At 47.2% G+C, this 17,739-nt stretch overlaps 1 protein-coding gene across 3 annotated transcripts; it reads left to right on the top strand.

Moving 5' to 3' along the window:
• Nucleotides 1-1,542: 1,542 nt before the first annotated feature.
• On the top strand, nt 1,543-17,438 carry LRRC51 (leucine rich repeat containing 51). Of its 3 annotated transcripts, none has more exons than XM_082659675.1 (6): nt 1,543-1,665; nt 10,111-10,173; nt 10,789-10,926; nt 15,349-15,554; nt 16,471-16,619; nt 16,900-17,438. In XM_082659675.1, the coding sequence occupies exons 3-6, from the start codon at nt 10,845-10,847 to the stop codon at nt 17,039-17,041; spliced, it is 579 nt and encodes a 192-aa protein (XP_082515801.1). In that variant the 5' UTR covers nt 1,543-1,665; nt 10,111-10,173; nt 10,789-10,844; the 3' UTR covers nt 17,042-17,438. The 3 variants fall into 3 exon arrangements, with proteins under 3 accessions (XP_082515801.1, XP_082515800.1, XP_082515799.1); XM_082659674.1 differs by having other exon boundaries at nt 1,590-1,730; nt 10,091-10,173; XM_082659673.1 differs by lacking the exon at nt 1,543-1,665 and adding an exon at nt 1,827-1,854 and having other exon boundaries at nt 10,091-10,173.
• Nucleotides 17,439-17,739: the final 301 nt, after the last annotated feature.

Here is a 17,739-nt window from a genome sequence, read left to right as displayed (position 1 = left end):
GCTTTACAATTAGTCATCACTTGCTTGAACTTGGGCCAAGAAGAGAATACTTTGGCAGCTTTTACTAAGAAGTATGTTCCTCTTCCTCTGAAGGAGAAAATACCACACAGGAACAGAGAGGGAGGGAACACATACATTCATCCCTGCTGGCTGAAAGATGCCTTACTTGATGTGAACATTCCCTCAAGGTTCCCATATATTCACAGCAGTAAAGATCTCCACAATGTGGAGCTCCAATTCCCTTCTCATCAAAGGTTTCTGCTCACCACACTTGATTATCCAGAACTTTAGAAACACATGACCAGGCAACAGACCCCAGAGAAAGGTAAGCATGCGTTAAAGTAAGTATTATCACATTTTTCGAAGGCAGTGCCCTTCCAGGCAAGAGGACATAGTAAGAGGTTCAAAAGCCACGAAATACAGATGGAAAAGCCAGGCTCCTATCCCTTTTCAGCCCAAGTAAGCTCATTCATTTCAAAGCATACGTTAATGACCATGATACATTTCACACCCTGCATAGGCATGAGGATGGAGGTACAAAAGACACCGTCTGTATCTAGTAGGGGAGACAAACAAATACCAGATGAAAAGCGCTATCTCAGGTGTAAGCAAAAGAGGGCGCCCAGAAGAGGCAGCATCAACCCAGCTGGGCTCTCTTCCAACAAAAACCTTCACACAGTCACATCACTTATAGTCAAAAATGTTTACTCTCCAAGATGCTTCCAAGAAACAGCTTACCTGATTTCACCCTCAGAACCACCCCAGGAAAGTAGGTAAGGCAGGTAAATTCGTTGTTTACATCATAAGTGAAAAGTGAGGCTCAAAATAAACTGACTCGTTAGTCCAAGACAACCCGCACCGCCAACACAGCCCCTCCCCCCCCACTTAAGCCCAACTCCACAAAAACCCCGGTATAGCCAACCACGCACTATCTATGCAAACCTGGCCAAGCTGAACATAAACCTCAGATGGCCCACCTGTAATAAAGTATAATAATGCTGTTAGGAATATTAAAAAGATCCATATAAAGGGTGTGGCACAATGTCTCAAACGTCGTTGGGGTTGAGAAAATGTTTATTACTACTACCACTATTGTTAACAATAATAGGCGAAGCCTTCCCACTACAGGAACCCTCGGCGACGAGCCTTTCAGGAACCCGCATTACCGGCACTCGCGTCGCCCTCTGACACGATTCCACGGACACGCCCCCAAACAGACCCTCCCCCCTAAGCACGCCCGGCACCTCCCCCTCGGACAAGGCCCTCTCCTCACAAACCTTACCCTAGATAGACTCTCCCCAGTCAGCCTCGGTTACGAAGGAGCCCTTCCGCTCACACCCGCCTCTCCAGCATCCCCCTTGGGCCCGGGCATCCCTGCGGGCGCCCAAACCACACGCCAGCAGCGGTTACCTGGCCCCGCTCTCCCGCTCCTACTCTGGCTTTCCCCGGATTGCGTTGGTCGCGGGCTCGCGCCAGCGCCGTAAGCACACAATTAGTTTAAACTATGGCCCCGCCCCCTCGCACCGCCCTTCAATTGGCCCCTGTCGGCTGGCGTCGCACGCAAGAGCACGCTGGAGGACCCGGGAAAAGGAAGTGTGAGGGCCACTGGAAAGGGAGAAAGGGTGTCACAACTTCCGGACCCCGGCCCTCGGCTTCAGGGCGAAGGCAAGTACAAATAGCTGCACTGCCCGCGGCCTTGGAACCCAGCCCCTGACGGACTACAGCTCCCGGTAGGCATCGCGGCAGCGCCTACGGCGCTCAGCTGCGACGTGGTGACATAGGTAGTTACCATAGAGTTGCTCTGAGTAACCCTGAGATAGTGGGACGCAGAGGCTGGAGGGGAAGCAACTGCGGGTGAGTTGGGCGGGAAAACAGGAAACCTGCTCTAGGGGACAAGAACTCTATGGAGAGGGGAGGGGCACCCAGAAAGACTAAGATCTTCCTTTCTCGGGGGCCTGAGACCTCCCCGCCTTACCCCTTATCCCTTTTCGCAGTGAACAAGACACAAACCCATATGGGATAGACGGGCGCGGGGAGGGAAGGGAAGGCTGAGACACATACCCAGACAGATTTGGGGGTGCTTAAGAACCTCCCCCATCACAAAGATGGGACCCCCTAATACTACTGTCTCAAATCCCTGACACATCTTGGGAGATCTGAAACGCCTTCAGACATGGGGTTGGTTTTCCTCTGGTCGACTGAGACCCTCTTCAAGACATGGGAGTAAGATTAGAATAAATCACAGTCCCTAATTCTGGATTTGTAGGAAACTTTCTGGGGCTTGAACTGCCCCTTTCCTTCCAAGCAGGAAGACCGAAGGGTAGAGCCTCCTTTTCAGAGAGTCAGCAGGATCTTCCCACACATACTTATTAGGGGTCCTGTCCTTAAATTACCTCTTCTCCCTACACCTCCTCTGTGGTCTGCTTCTCCAAGTTCTGCAGTTAGAGCTTCACTCCTTTTACAGTCTTCATGACAGATCTGTTACAACTTACCCAGTGTCTTCACATCCAGTCTTTCTTTTGAGCTTGGTGAGTCCAAGGATGTTTATCCCCATTTCACAGATTGGAAAACTGAAACCTAGAGAGGAGCAGTGACTTGCTGGAGGCCACACACCAAGTCAGTGACAGCTAGGACTAGACCCCTGTTTGCCAACTTCCAGCCAAGTCTCTAGCTTGAGCCTACAGCCTCTCTAGCTTAAGGACTTGTTCAAAGTAGTAAGATAAACTGCCCCAGGGAAAAGAAACTTGTATCGCCTACATTGAGTTATTTACATTTCAGCCTGAATGGGTTTCATATCCTTCCTTGAAAGTTTAAATGGGGAAAGAGAACTAGAGAGACTAAAGACAATGGGAATCAAACAGATTTAACTAAACAAGAAGTAAACAGTCTTGCTAACACAGCACCCATGTCTGATGCTGCCATGATTAGTTAGCTTCTGGCTGGCTCCTAGCTGGCCCTGATTGGTCCACTTACTGTCTTAAAGCTTCCCCATGCTTGGTCCTAGGCCCACTTCCCACCTCACTCTAAGACTCTCTTCTTGGATGTTCTCATCCACATCCACAACTTCATTTACAACCTATATGCAGATGTACGGGAGTGTGTATCTCCAACCCCACCCAACCCTCATCTCCAAGCTCCAGATCTATATAACCAATTGCATCTTCAACATCTCCTTCAGGATATCTCAAAAACATCCAAACTCAACGTGTTTGCAGCTGAACTCGTAATCCCTATGTACTCCAAGCCTGAATTTCTTCCAGTGTTCTCACCTCTGTCCACCATTACAGAAGTCAAAAAAACAAGCATTATCTTTAATACCTCTTTCATTTCCCATCCATCATAAAATCCTGTCAGCTTTACTCCTAGTATCTTTTCTCTAGTCGTAGCTACCATCACATCCTTCCTGCCTTCCCTCCGAGCCATTTTGCATACTGCAACCAGAGTAATCCTTCAAAATGCAAATCTGATATTGTTCACTTTCCCCACAATACCCCCAATTAAAAATATACCTTGGGATTCCTATTGCTCTTAGCATCAAGCAACATCTCAGCTTGGCTCCTACCGACCTCTCCAGCCTCCAGTCTAACCATACATTTCCCTCCCACTCTCCCTCCAGTTATATGGCCTTCTTTAAGGTCTTCAAAATTTCAAGTAACCACTTACCATAGAGCCTTCGCACATGCTGTTATTTCTTCCTGGAATGTTCATCTTTTCCCTCTGCCATAGTTAATTTGTACGTATCCTTCATATTTCTCTCGATCACTATTTTTTTTTTTTTTTGGCCGAGCCGCGTGTCATGTGGGATCTTAGTTCCCCCACCAAGGATGAACCCGCACGCCCCTGCATTGGAAGCGCAGAGTCTTAACCACTGGCCCGCCAGGGAGGTCCCTCTCAATCACTTCTTTAGGACTATCTCCCCTGACTGCCTAGAGCAGCTCAGATCCCTCAATTATAGCAACGTCGTGTCCCTCTCCTTTATAGTGTTATTCACTGTTGCAATGTTTAACATATTGTTAAGTACCTACTACTTGCCTCCACTGTCAGGATACAACCATGAGAAAAACATGGCTTCTGCCCTGGTGGAGTTTATGTACACACAGATAGTAAGGAGATAATACTAGTGTTACGAGTGCTACCAAGGGTAAATATAGGGTGTTATGGGAGTCCAGAAGAGAAGTCGCACATCCAGACTTGGGCATGAGGGTAGGCTCCTCAGAAAAAAGGGAAACCGGAGCTGAGTCATTAAAAATTAGCAAGGCAAAAAGAAGAAACTGTACTCCAAGCAGAGAAAGCTGGATGTGCAGAAGCCCAGAGGCAGGTGCAGGGAACTTACTCCGAGTAGCTGCATTTGGCTGGCCTGCAGAATTGGAGGTGAGGATAAGAGATGGGAGTAGAGAGATGGGCAGGAACCAGTTTGAATTTGGGGCCTACCTTTGGCACCTAGAAATATAACTTCCCAGAATACATTAGATTATGTGGAAGACTTTTCATGACGGTCTTTGGTTTTTCTTCCACCTGTAGCCCATAAATAGAAACCCTCACTAGGCCAGGCTGTTGAATCTCCTATCAGATCTCTTCATCTCAATATTCCTCACAGCTTCCTGGGCCATAATGTTGCTACTTACCTGAGAGAGAGAAGAGACAGGCTATCAACAAATCAAATTCCAATTGTTAGCAATTTCCAAAAACTAAAAACAAGTTTCCATCATCAACTTGGGATTGGTTAAATGAAGTTAAATTAAGTAAAGTTTTTTTTTTTTTGGTACGCGGGCCTCTCACTGTTGTGGCCTCTCCCATTACGGAGCCTGTTCCGGGCGCGCAGGCTCAGCGGCCATGGCTCACGGGCCCAGCCTCTCTGCGGCATGTGGGATCTTCCCGGACCGGGGCACGAACCCGTGTCCCCTGCATCGGCAGGCGGACTCTCAACCACTGTGCCACCAGGGAAGCCCAGTAAAGTTTTTTTTTATATATAATTTTATTTATTTAATTTTATTTTTGGCTGCATTGGTTCTTCATTGCTGCACGCGGGCTTTTTCTAGTTGCAGCGAGTGGGGGCTACTCTTTGTTGTGGTGCGCGGGCTTCTCTTTGCGGTGGCTTCTCTGGTAGCGGAGCATGGGCTCCAGGCTCACGGGCTCAGTAGTTGTGGCACATGGGCTTATTTGCTGCACGGCATGTGGGATCTTCCCGGACCAGGGCTCGAACCCTTGTCCCCTGCATTGGCAGGCAGACTCTCAACCACTGAGCCACCAGTGAAGCCCTGCGTTGGGTCTTCGTTGCTGCGCGCAGGCTTTCTCTAGTTGCGGCGAGCGGGGGCTACTCTTCATTGGGGTGGGCGGGCTTCTCATTGCGGTGGCTTCTCTTGTTGCGGAGCACGGGCTCTAGGTGCGTGGGCTTCAGTAGTTGTGGTTCACGGGCTCTAGAGCGCAGGCTCAGTAGTTGTGGCTCGTGGGCTCTAGAGCACAGGCTCAGTAGTTGTGGCGCACAGGCATATTTGCTCCACAGCATGTGGGACCTTCCCAGACCAGGGCTCGAACCTGTGTCTCCTGCATTGGCAGGCGGATTCTTTTTTCTTTTTTCTTCTGACTCCCAGGCCTTATTTTTTTTTAAATAGATCTTTATTGGAGTATAATTGCTTCACAATACTGTGTTAGATTCTGTTGCACAACAAAGCGAATCAGCCATATGTATACACACGTCCCCATATCCCCTCCCTCTTGAGCCTCCCTCCCATCCTCCCTATCCCACCCCTCTAGGTTATCACAAAGCACCAAACCTATTTCCCTGTGCTATGCTGCTGCTTCCCACCAGCCAACTATTTTACATCCGGTAGTGTATATATGTCAATGCTACTCTCACTTCGCCCCAGCTTCCCCCTCCCACTCCAAGTCCTCTAGTCCATTCTCTATGTTCCTGCCCTGCAACTAGGTTCATCAGTACCACTTATTTTTTTTTAGATTCCATATATATGTGTTAGCATACGGTATTGGTTTTTCTCTTTCTTACTTCACTCTGTATGATAGACTCTAGGTCCATCCACCTCACTACAAATAACTCAATTTCGTTTCTTTTTATGGCTGAGTAATACTCCATTGTATATATGTGCCACAGGCAGGCGGATTCTTAACCACTGCATCACTGGGGGAGCCCAAGTAAAGTTAAAGTAGGGTACACACAAATTCTATGGAACACTCTGCAGCTATTAAAAAGGGTAAGAGAGTCTACAACAATTTGAAAAAAAAAAGTAGCTTTACAAAGGAACAGAAAGTATGTGTTTATTTTAAAATATACATAAGTTTGTTATATATGTCTTCTAGGAGGTTATATTCCCAAACTGTAAATCATGAGCGTTCTTGGAGAGTGAGATGGAGAGCCACACTTTTCGTTTTCACTTGATGTATCTCTCTATGTTGTTTGACTTTATTCAGCTATCACGTTAACTTTTAAAATTAAAAAAGAAAAACAGTAGGGCTTCCCTGGCGGTGCAGTGGTTGAGAGTCCGCCTGCCGATGCAGGTGACACGGGTTCGTGCCCCCGTCCGGGAAGAACCCACATGCCGTGGAGCGGCTGGGCCCGTGAGCCATGGCCGCTGAGCCTGCGCGTCCGGAGCCTGTGCTCCGCAACGGGAGAGGCCACAACAGTGAGAGGCCCACGTACTGCAAAAAAAAAAAAAAGAAAGAAAAACAGTAAATGATATTTCCAGTCGGGAGAAGAAAAACTCCAAAACAGAGCAGGTATGCCCCTAACCCTGTCATTCATCAATTCAGTCAACGTAGACAAATGAGGAAGGCGCTAGGGTCTGACTAGCTCCTGGTGATGAGGCTGAACAGCAGCTGGGAAAGACTGACTCCAAAAACATAGCCACTGGAGCGAGTAAGGCAACCTCAAGGCTCGTCAGTTCTCCCCAGCAGTCAGGTTCACTATGTGACACCTTGAAGATATCATTCATTTATTCCTTCATTTCTTTCATTTCTCCATTTATCCATCAAGGCTTTAGTGAATACCCAGGCTTGGTGCAGGGTAATGGTGGGAAGAGAGAAAGAAGTCTGACTTCTTTCCCTGTCCTCAAGCTTACAGGGAGGGAACAGGAAGTAGGTTATAAAGAAATGAGTACAGAGAGTACAACTGGTTCAATTTATTGAACACCTGCTACAGGACATACAACAGCTCTCAAGACAGGGTTTGTCTCCATTTTACAGATAAGGAAACAGGCTGTGATGAAATTTTATTCAAAGTACAGTGGGGGCATATATCAATTAGTTATTGTTGTATAACAAACCATCCAAAAACATGGTGGCTTAAAACAATGAACACTTATTATTGCTTCCAAGCCTCCGAGTCAGCCATGTGTTTCTTCTGGTCTTGGCAGGGCTCATTCATGTGTTTGCAGTCACATGTGGGTTGGGTGACTCTCGTGATCTTGCCTTCGGATAGGCTGGCTATAGGCTAGTCTAGGATGGCCTCACCTGGGATCACTGGCTTTCTTTTTCACGTATCTCACCTACACGTTTCTCATATCCCTCCAGCAGGCTAACCATGTTCTCTTGGCACTGGCAAAGAGCACAGGGCAAGTCCTCTCTTTAAGCTTCTATTTGCTTCATGTTTACCAACATCCTGTTGGCCAAAGCAAGTCGCATGGCTGAACCCAGCATCAGAGTGGATGGAACTACAAAGAGGGCAAAAGAGATGGATACAGGGGAGACCATGATAGAGTTCATCAAGGGAATCAATCTGATACAGGGCACAATGATCAATTTTATCTGGAAAGAAAGTCTTCATCAAAGAGGGTATGCTAGAGCTGAGTACTGAAACATGAGAGTATTCACTAAGTAGGCAGCTGTTTCTTAGAACTGGATGCAGGCTGGTTTGCCACAATCAATAGCAACCCAGCAGGATTTCCTGTGCTCTTTACAGACAGGGTTCTATTATTTGTATCTTGGCTTCATTCCTTCTGGTCAAGCATAGGGCAGCAGGCGCTGAACAAATGTTTGAAGAATTGAATTAAATATCTTACTGTGAATGAGGTGTGGACTGAAATAGCTGAACCTCGGAGCCAATTGTTAGAAAGTGCAGCTTAGCATCAACACCCCCAAAACAGAAATCCTTGTATTTGGCAGTTTCTCATTCATTCCTCCCACAAACATTTCCTGAGTGCCTGCTGTAAGCCAGGTTCTGTGTTAGATGATGAATAAGACACAACACTAGCTCACAGCCTGGGCTGGTGTTTAAATGGAGAAGACTAATAACCCTTTCCAACGGGCAAATTTGTCGAACTACTTGGGGCTCCATTTTATCTTTAATAAATAAATAAATTTATTTATGTATTTATTTATGGCTGCATTGGGTCTTCGTTGCTGCACTCGGGCTTTCTTTAGTTGCATCAAGCAGGGGCTACTCTTTGTTGCAGTGCACGGGCTTCTCATTGTGGAGGCTTCTCTTGTCGCGGAGCACAGGCTCTAGGCGCGCAGGCTTCAGTAGTTGTGGCACATAGGCTCAGTAGTTGTGGCTTGTGGGCTCTAGAGTGCAGGCTCAGTAGTTGTGGCACATGGGCTTAGTTGCTCCGCGGCATGGGGGATCTTCCCGGACTAGGGCTCAAACCCGTGTCCCCTGCATCAGCAGGCAGATTCTTAACCACTGCGCCACCAGGGAAGCCCCAGGGCTCTATTTTTAATACTAACTCATCCAGAAAAATGCTTCAGGAGCTGGTGCTACACAAAATCAGAAGTCCTTTGGAACTGCACTGAGGTTCTCTGATGGTCAAGATTAATGGTAAAAATCCGCCCTTAAATGTTTTAAGCTAAAATCCATGTCCTGTAGTGCTGAACTCTGGGGTCCCAACTTGAGAAAAGTATCCAGTCTTGCTCAGAGGCATCAAACTTCTTGTGGGTTCTCAAGTGGGACGCGTCTAGGTGAGAAGCAAGCCAGCTTCCTCTATTTCTACAAAAGAATAATGTGTTCTTTGTTGTGTCTGTAGATTTGATATCCAAAGATTCAGGTCTCCCCAATCAACAACCCATGCCCATCAGGCCAGTCTCACACTTGACAGAGAATTCATCTGTGAAGTGACTCAAGCCATCACTTACCCAAAGCTCAGTTGAGACTGCTGCTTTTTGAGAGGAAGACATTCACTTTCCATTCCTCTAAACCTGTTAAACTCTATCCTTCATATGTTAAGTCACCAAAAAAGGAATTTACCTAGACTGTGTTAAGCTTAAGCTGAATTATAAGCTCTCAGGTCCATGGTTTTTTAAGAGGAATTCCATTTTAAGAACATTTGTGAATTTCATAGTCTCTGGATACAAATTGTTTCCTTGAATTGAATGATGAGAACCACATATACTAAGGTTTCCACTTTTGCTTTAGTTGCCAGGAATTTCAGGGATAGATAGAGGCATAGTTTCCTAATTCCCTGGTTCATCTCTCTCTCTTCCTTTATTCTGGCTTCTAATCTTTCTCTTCCATGTTTTCATTTTCTATATCTGTACTGTCCAGTATGGTAGCCTCTAGTCACAAGTGGCTATTAAGCACTTGACAGGTAGCTTGTCCCAGTTGGGATGTGCTGTAAGTGTAAAGTATCTCAAATTTTAATATCAATTATATGTTGAATGATATTTTGGATATATTAGGTTAAATAAAATATATTATTAAACATAACCTCACCTGTTTCTTTTGACTTTTCTACTAGAAAATTTTAGATTACATATGTGGAAAAAATATATACACATGGCTTGCATTTGTGATGTTCATTATATTTGTTGGACAGCTCTGTTCTACAAATCATCCTGTTTTATGAGTGTGTTATTACCATAAAATACCTCAAATCCTTTTGGAAAGCAAGTAAAGTAGTAAATGCAAAGGAGGTGACAGTAGTGGATGAAGTGAGAAGGGGAGGTTGACTGGGACATGTATTTGTCAGTCTATTTGTCTTTTGTTTGTGTCAGCTCTCCTCTTCACAGGTGAGTGGTGTTCTCATGGCTCTGCCCAGTCGAAAAATTCTCAGCTTTATTTGAGCTAATAAATTGGAAAGGATCTGATAAGACAATTCACACCACATTGTAAATGACTGATAACACTGTGTTCACCCCTCTCAAGGGGTATTTCCATTTTAACAGGGAACAATCCCTGAACCCAAAGGAATGAATCCCTAATGGTGGAGTTTCAGGCATCAGTGACAGGTGAGTGAGAGTGAGGCAGACTCTGGTCTTATATGTATGTATGTTTATATATGTATGACTACATTCAGGACGTAGCTGAAAGTAGGGTCTTCCGATGAAAAGATAATGGGGCCGACAGACAAGGTGAGCAGAGAAGGGAGCAAATCCCCATATGGGTCAGACTGCAAAGGGCTGTCAGACACCAGATCCAGTGCAGGCCCTCAGGGGTTTGTTAAGCAATAGAATAGCCCAGTTGATGTCACCAGAGGGTAGCTATAAAGACAGCCTTCATGGCAACTACTATGGAGTAGCAGAAAAGGACTCAGAGTAGGATTCAGAAGACTAGGATTGTAGTCCACAGCTGACTCACTGGCTTAACTTTGGGCAAGTGCTCTCACCCTGGGGCCTCAGTTTCTTTGGAAAGTAGAAATGGGTATTATAACTATCAATGAACTCTAAGGGATGTGAAGGTGCTCAGAGAAGTAGGAAGTGCCCTACAAATGCAAGGAATCATGATTGTTATCTTAAAGTAGAAATGCAGCCATGCAAACCTGGAGTAGTGGAGGGTATATAGCAGGGGTGGAGAGCTATGAGGAAACCTGAGGGCCAAACACCAGTCCTTCTCTGTCCTCCCAGGCTGAACCCGGATTCCCAGGGCCCATGCTTCCACCTGACAAATGATGGCTTGAGTTATGAACAAACAGGACTATACGAACACTTCGGTGCAAGAGCCCCCTGTGGACTACTCCTTCCGAAACATCCACGTGACCCAAGGTCAGCCCCCAGAGCACAGCATTCCACTCACCATGGCAGCAGGATGGGTGTGGTCCCTAGGGAGAAGCCAGTCTTCTACTTAAAAGCCTAAAGAGATTCTTTGCATAAGCATATGGGATATTTGTTGCTGCTATTTTGGGGAGAGTAGTGGGTAGGAAGGTGGGAGTGGAAGAGTTTGGCCTTTTAAAAAATTACCAGCAAATCTGAAAGGACCCAGGGGGCTTTCAGGGTAACTGATGATCTTCAAAAGAAGCCAGGCTACAGCAAGATAGTCAGGTGGAAGAAAACAGGAGAGCCAGTCTATCAGCCAATAGTATATTCTCCACTTTTTACCTGGAGAGAAGAGACTAATGAAAGGAAAACACAGGCTGCTACAGAGTCCAGCCAACAGGCAGAACCCACTCTGAGGACACAAGCCTGTTCTGATCACTGGTAAAACATGTAAGGTCTTGTTATTAACAAACTGGCATGTTTCCAGTCTAAATATTTATTGACAAATTTTATATTCATTTCAGTCATATCCAAATTTATTCCATTATCACCCACACTTATTACAGGTCCCAGCACTGCCCACGCTCATTCCTGTTTTATCATTCAGTGTGTGTATAAATGGGCAGCTAGTACCTTTCAGGAGGGGACAGAGGGAGGCTCTCATCAAGATCATATTCTCAAGAGAATGTGCTTCTTCCCAGGGAAGTTCTGCTGTCTTTGTTATCTGCTCTCATAAACACATCAGTACGTCTGCCTTCACAGAACACAGGTTGGCATCAACATAACCTAGAGCCATTATCTGGCTTTGGTCGACTCTCTTAGGCAAGCAGCGGCCACCTTTAAGTTCAGGAAGCACATGAATAGTTATCAAGGGTACTGGATACTACTTGGGTTTGGGTTTAGGGTACTTACTACTTGGGTTGCCGTCAGCTACAACAGTAACTCCCATTTGTTCTCTCATAGCACACACCCACTTGCCGTGATCCTCCTTTATTATGCACAGCGTCACTTCTGATTGATGTAGTCCATGTTTCACAGGGTTTTAGCTGCAATAATGGCTATGTACAAGATAGCTGAGGTGACAGAGGAAGGAGAGAAGTATGGCTCCTACCTACCCTGAGAATTCCTAGATCTGAGTGGGGAGTGTGGCTTAGCCCTCTATGGTGTCCTCAGAAGGAGGGGAGAGACAAGTTACTATGACCAAGGATAACTGCACAGCACAAAACATAATCTGCACAGATGCCCTGTCTTTCATTTAACAGTTAAATCTTGAGCACCCACTATTATTAAGCCTTCTATATATGTGTGTTTAGGTCTGTACACGTATGCCAGGCGTATGCTCCTTGCTGAGTGGGGAAGGGAGAAGGAGAGGCACATCTAAGCCCCAAAAGGCCAGTCCCCTCAGGTTCCCCAGGGCATTTGGCACACTTACTTAAAATTGGGGTTAGAGGACAGGGTAGAGTTTTGGGGTACCTGGTACACTATTTCCTGAATTAATCAATATATGGATCATAGAATCTGAAATGGCAGTGACTTTAGAAGGCATCCAGTCTACTACCTCCAACCCATAGTGCTCTAACTGCTCACAAACCCAGTTAAGGGAGTCCCATACCACACACCTACCAGCCCTTCCATTACAGGGTGAGGAATGACACAAGAAAGTTCTTCACATCAAACACGTGTTCTCTGTGGACACGTGGGAAAAGCTGCATGGCAACCCTTCATAGATATGAAGACAGAATTATGTCTTCCCCAGATCTTCCTGGGGCTAGACAACCCCTAGTTCTCTGAGTGTTGATATCTGTGGTCCAATTTCCAGACCCGCCTTGGCCTACTCTGAACAGGGCAGCTTTGACAGATCCTCAGGCAATGCAGTGCTCTGATGGAGTCTGCGGAGAGCAGCGTGGACACCCTCCTCCACCCATGATAACAGCAATCCCAGGCAGCCTCAAGTTCTAGGCAATGCCATCCCCAGTGGCTCCCCCTGAGCTGGGGATCAGCCCATGCTTGCTGGCATTCCCCAAGCTGCTGCCTCACCAGACTGGAGGCTAGTCCGTAGGTGGGCTTATTTTGATCTTAACTTTTACTCATCTCTCTTTTCATTTCAGGGTTTGCAGTCAGGCGATGTGAGGCTGGGGGTCAGGATTAGGGTTTATTCACGAGCTGGGGTACTCCGCTTCATGACCCTCCTGCCACCTCCCCCCCACCCTCAGGCCCCAACTGTGGGTCCACTCACTCCCGGACCAAGACAGAGAGCCACCTGGTGGATGCTGCCTGACCTGCAGCTGAGGAGAAAAAGTTCAAGCTGGGTGGGGGTGGAAGAGAAGTGTGTCTAGTAAGAGCTGAGGCGAGGGTGAAGACAAGTGGACCAGTTCAGAAAGTACTACTTCCTTTCTGAGAGGCAGCTTTAGACAAGTAACTAAAGGCATAGAGGCAACAGGAAGCATCTAGTCACCTCAGCCAGAGCTGGTGTATGGTTCTGACTCTGCCACTGAGACTGTGAGCCTCCTGGTTCTCCCTGCCCTGGTTCTTAACTTCTTTAATGGATGCCCCTCCCCCCACCCTCGTTCTGCTTGAAGAATCTTATCTATTTCTCTAACTTGTATACACTCTATGCTAATGATTCTCAAGTCTATGTCTCCTTCATATCCAACTGCTTACTCAGCTTCTCCTCTTTCTAGTACTATAGGAACCTCAGATATGCCAAGGCCAAGCCTGAACTCATCACCTTCCCAACTTTTCTTTTTTCTTTTTTTTTTGATTGATTTATTTATTTTTCTGGCTGCGTGGGGTCTTAGTTGTGGCACGCGGGATCTTCATTGCAGCATGTGGGATCTTTTCGTTGCGGCACACGCGGCTCTTTGCTGCAGCGTGTGGGCTCCTCTCTAGTTGTGGCGTGTGGGTTTTTCCTCTCTTTAGTTGTGGTGTGCGGGCTCTGTAGTTTGCGGCACGCGGGTTCTCTAGTTGAGACACGCAGGCTCAGTAGTTGTGGTGCGCAGGCTTAGTTGCCCTGCGGCATGTGGGATCTTAGTTCCCCGACCAGGGATCAAATGCACGTCCCCTGCACTGGAAGGCAGATTCTTTACCACTGGACCACCAGGGAAGTCCCTCTTCTCCTTTTCTTAATCCTGTATCAGTTCATAGGACTGGCATCTCACCAGTCATCAAGAACATTGGGCAATACCCTTGAATTTTTTTTTTTTTTTTAACCGCGCCACACAGCATGTGGGATCTTAGTTCCCAGACCAGGAATTGAACCTGCATCCCCTGTGTTGGAAGTGCAGAGTCTTAACCACTGGACCGCCAGGGAAGTCCCAACACCCTTGAATATTATTCTACCCTTGCATCTAGTCAACCATCAAGTCATGCTGTTTGTATGTCCCTCATCCTTGCTTAAATGACTGAAAGAGCCAAATTGGTCTTCCAGTCCCACCCACTCCCTACAATCCATGCTCCACACTAAACCTTCAGTGATCTTTCTGAATTGAGAGAGCTGTATCATCTCCTTTGCTTTCAACCCTACAGTGGCTTCCCATCTTCTACAGGATAAAGTCTAAGATGCTCAGCCTGGTTTTCAAGGCTCCGTGTCTCCTTTTCCCTCCTTGCCCCCTTGTGTAGTACGTGTGTGTGTGCCCATGCTATTCCATACCTCTGTAACTTTGCTCATGCTCTTCTCACCCTTTCCACCCTTCTTTGCCTGGTTAACGTCTCCTAACCCACTGAGATACCCAGCTCAGGCTTCACCTTCCCTGGGAAACTTCCCTAAGCTCCCAAACTGGGTTAGGAGACCCTTTTCCGTGCTTCCACAATTTAAATAGCATTTATTATAGTATATTCACCGTTTGTTTTCATCTTTCCCATCTGAGCTCCTCCAAGGCATAAACATCTGCTTCACCCCTGCTCTATTATTCATACAGAGCTTATCTCTCATTTTGTTCACCATTGTATATCCAGTATCTGGCACACAGCAGATACTCAATACTAATGGAAGAGGGAGAGGACATCAAGAGTGTGTGACACTGAAGTGAATTCTATAGGCTCTACCAGTGGATAATTCTGGATTTTGTGCTTCAGCATCTTGGCTCGAGTCCAACACCTCTGCTTCTTGGTTTCCTCATCTATAAAATCCGCCTCCCTCCAACTCCCACACAGGGGTGGTATACAGAGGACCCAATGATACAATAGACCTGAGAGGAGCACGTGACCCAAACCAAGAGTTTGGGATGTGAAGTCTTTGACCCTTAATCCAAGCTCACTCTGACTGCTGGGGCCTGGGGAGCAGTGCATACAGTCGCACTGGACACAAGCATGGGATTCTGGCCCTGCCAGCTCCTCTAGCTACAAATTCTCCCAGTTCTGTTCCTTTGCCACCCCCCACCCCGAGCCAGAAAAGCAAAGATGACATACCCAAAGTTCACTCTGTCCCCACAGATCTGTTAAACGAGAAGCCACGGACAGGGCTACGACCACTAAGGCACGCAAAGTCAGGGAAGTCTATATCTCAGTCCCTGTGGCTGAACAACAACGTCCTCAGTGACCTCAGAGACTTCAACCATGTGGTTTCACAGCTTCTGGAGCATCCAGAGAACCTGGCCTGGATTGACCTGTCCTTCAACGACCTGACTTCCATTGACCCTGTGAGTCCAGAGGGTGGACCTGAAGCCACCTTGTCCAGTCCCCAGCCTCTCCACCTCCCACATATTATCAAGGAAGTAGTGAGGCAGCATGGTGCCCTGCAAAGCACATGGCTGTGGGCTCAAATAGATATAGGTTCAAATACTAGATCTGCCTCAGACTGTGACCTTGGGCAAGCTCCTAACCTTTCAAAACCTCAGCCTTGATGTCTGAAAAATGGGGATAATATGCCAGCATTATAAACATTTTGTGAGGATTAAATGAGAACAAATGAAAAGCAACCGGCACATAGCAAGCCTTCACATAGGAGGCTGAAGTAAAATCGTAGCTTATTATTGGGCACCCACTGTGCTTTGTGCCAAGTTCTTTTGCAGAGGTAGGTACTAAAAGTACAGCAGTTACTTTCCATGAACTCAGGCTAAATTTTAAGAAACAAAACTGGCCCCTTTTCATCCAGGATCTGTGCTAGAGGGGAAAGGAGTTAGAGTATGACTTGTAAACTGTTCCCCAGGTGCACTGATCTCAATTTAACTACTATTTTAAAAGCTCTTATGTACCTAGCATGATGCTGTCCCCTGTCCCCTGTTGTGATAGAATCTTAGAACACCAAAGCTGGAATGGTCTTCAGTGAAGGGACAGCTAAGGCTCAAGGAGAAGCAGGAGAGCCCAGGCACCTGGCAAGTCAGTGGCAGTGATAGGACCCAGGCCCATACCTTCTGCCCCTCGGATCACAGTGCTCTGTCAGTGTGGTGCCCCTGTACCCCTTCAAAGGCAAATAAAAGTAGGTTGGAATCAATCTAGTACGGCTCTGGGGGTGACAAATCATTCCCCAAACTCTTCCTTCTCTGCCCACAAGTCAGTCCTGAGCACAGATACACGGCTCTGTCCAGTCTAGCTTCCGGTTTCCTTCCCCAACAGGTCCTGACAACTTTCTTCAACTTGAGTGTGCTCTATCTCCATGGCAACAGCATCCAGCGCCTTGGAGAGGTGAACAAGCTGGCTGTCCTCCCTCGGCTCCGCAGCCTGACACTCCATGGGAACCCCATAGAGGAAGAGAAGGGGTATAGGTAAGTGCCCTGCCTGGAGGTGGGCTCCGCTGGGCTCCCATGAGGGAAAGGAGGAGCGTTAGGGTTAGAAACCTAACACCATCCTTCTGCTATGCTTGGACCAGGGAAGGGAGTAGAGGGCTTTAGGCATTTCTTGATGTCAGTCAGGATAAATTCAGTCTCCCCCACACTCTACTCAAGTCCCTCCATTCCTTGCAGTCAGAGGAGATAGGAGCGACTGGTGGAGGGGGAAAGGGGTTCTAGAAGGGGGCCTGACCCCCAGCCCAAGTCTTCCCCACAGGCAATATGTGCTGTGCACTCTGCCCCGTATCACCACGTTCGACTTCAGTGGGGTCACCAAGGCAGACCGTTCAACAGCTGAAGTGTGGAAACGCATGAACATCAAACCCCAGAAGGTCTGGATCAAGCACAATGCACTGTGAGGTTCCAGGGACCCCAGCAGTCCTGAAGGCCTGGGGATGCTCAGCTTGGTTTGACAATAAATGATTTGAGCTGTTCAGCAGAAGTCTCTTATACCATGTAAAGATGCCCCCCAACTCAGGCAAGCGCCTGTAGCTCTGGTCTTACTTCACTGGAACAAGGAGGAAGTGGAAGGAGAGGCCTGCTGGCTTGGGACGCAGGAGACCTGGGCTGATTGCATGGCCTTGGGAAACTTATCTAACCTGTCTGGGCCCCTTTTCCCTCTTTAGGTCAGATATCCTGAGGTTAGAGTTGCTTCGCAGAGCACCAAGGTTCTGTGGAGATGCCTCAGAGGCTTCCATGACAGGAGGCCAATAAGATGGGCTGTGACCTCTGAACCCCTCACTTCAATCAATCAGATGAGAGTAGTTCCACTGTCGTGTTTACATATCACGATTCTACTTAAGATTTCACTTGATAAAAAGAATCTTCTGCTTGAAACTATGTGTCTGCTGACTCTGTACCAGGTGCTGTTGGTCTCCCTGCATACATCCACTCCCTCACCAGGCTTCTTGGTAATTCCACTGAGCCTGAGGCAATACCCACAACAGTGAGAGCTGCCTCAGATTCAAGTTCAGCTTTGACAGTGTTCCCATCACTGGAGGAGGGACAAGCTGAGTCTTATCATATCTGAGGTTAGTGCAGGCCAAGTCTCAGCTAA

This window comes from Grampus griseus (assembly GCF_964374135.1).
Source record: "Grampus griseus genome assembly, chromosome: 8".
NCBI classification, from domain to species: domain Eukaryota; kingdom Metazoa; phylum Chordata; class Mammalia; order Artiodactyla; family Delphinidae; genus Grampus; species Grampus griseus.
Note: the sequence above shows the minus strand (reverse complement) of the source record. Positions and strands in the feature narration are given on the sequence as shown.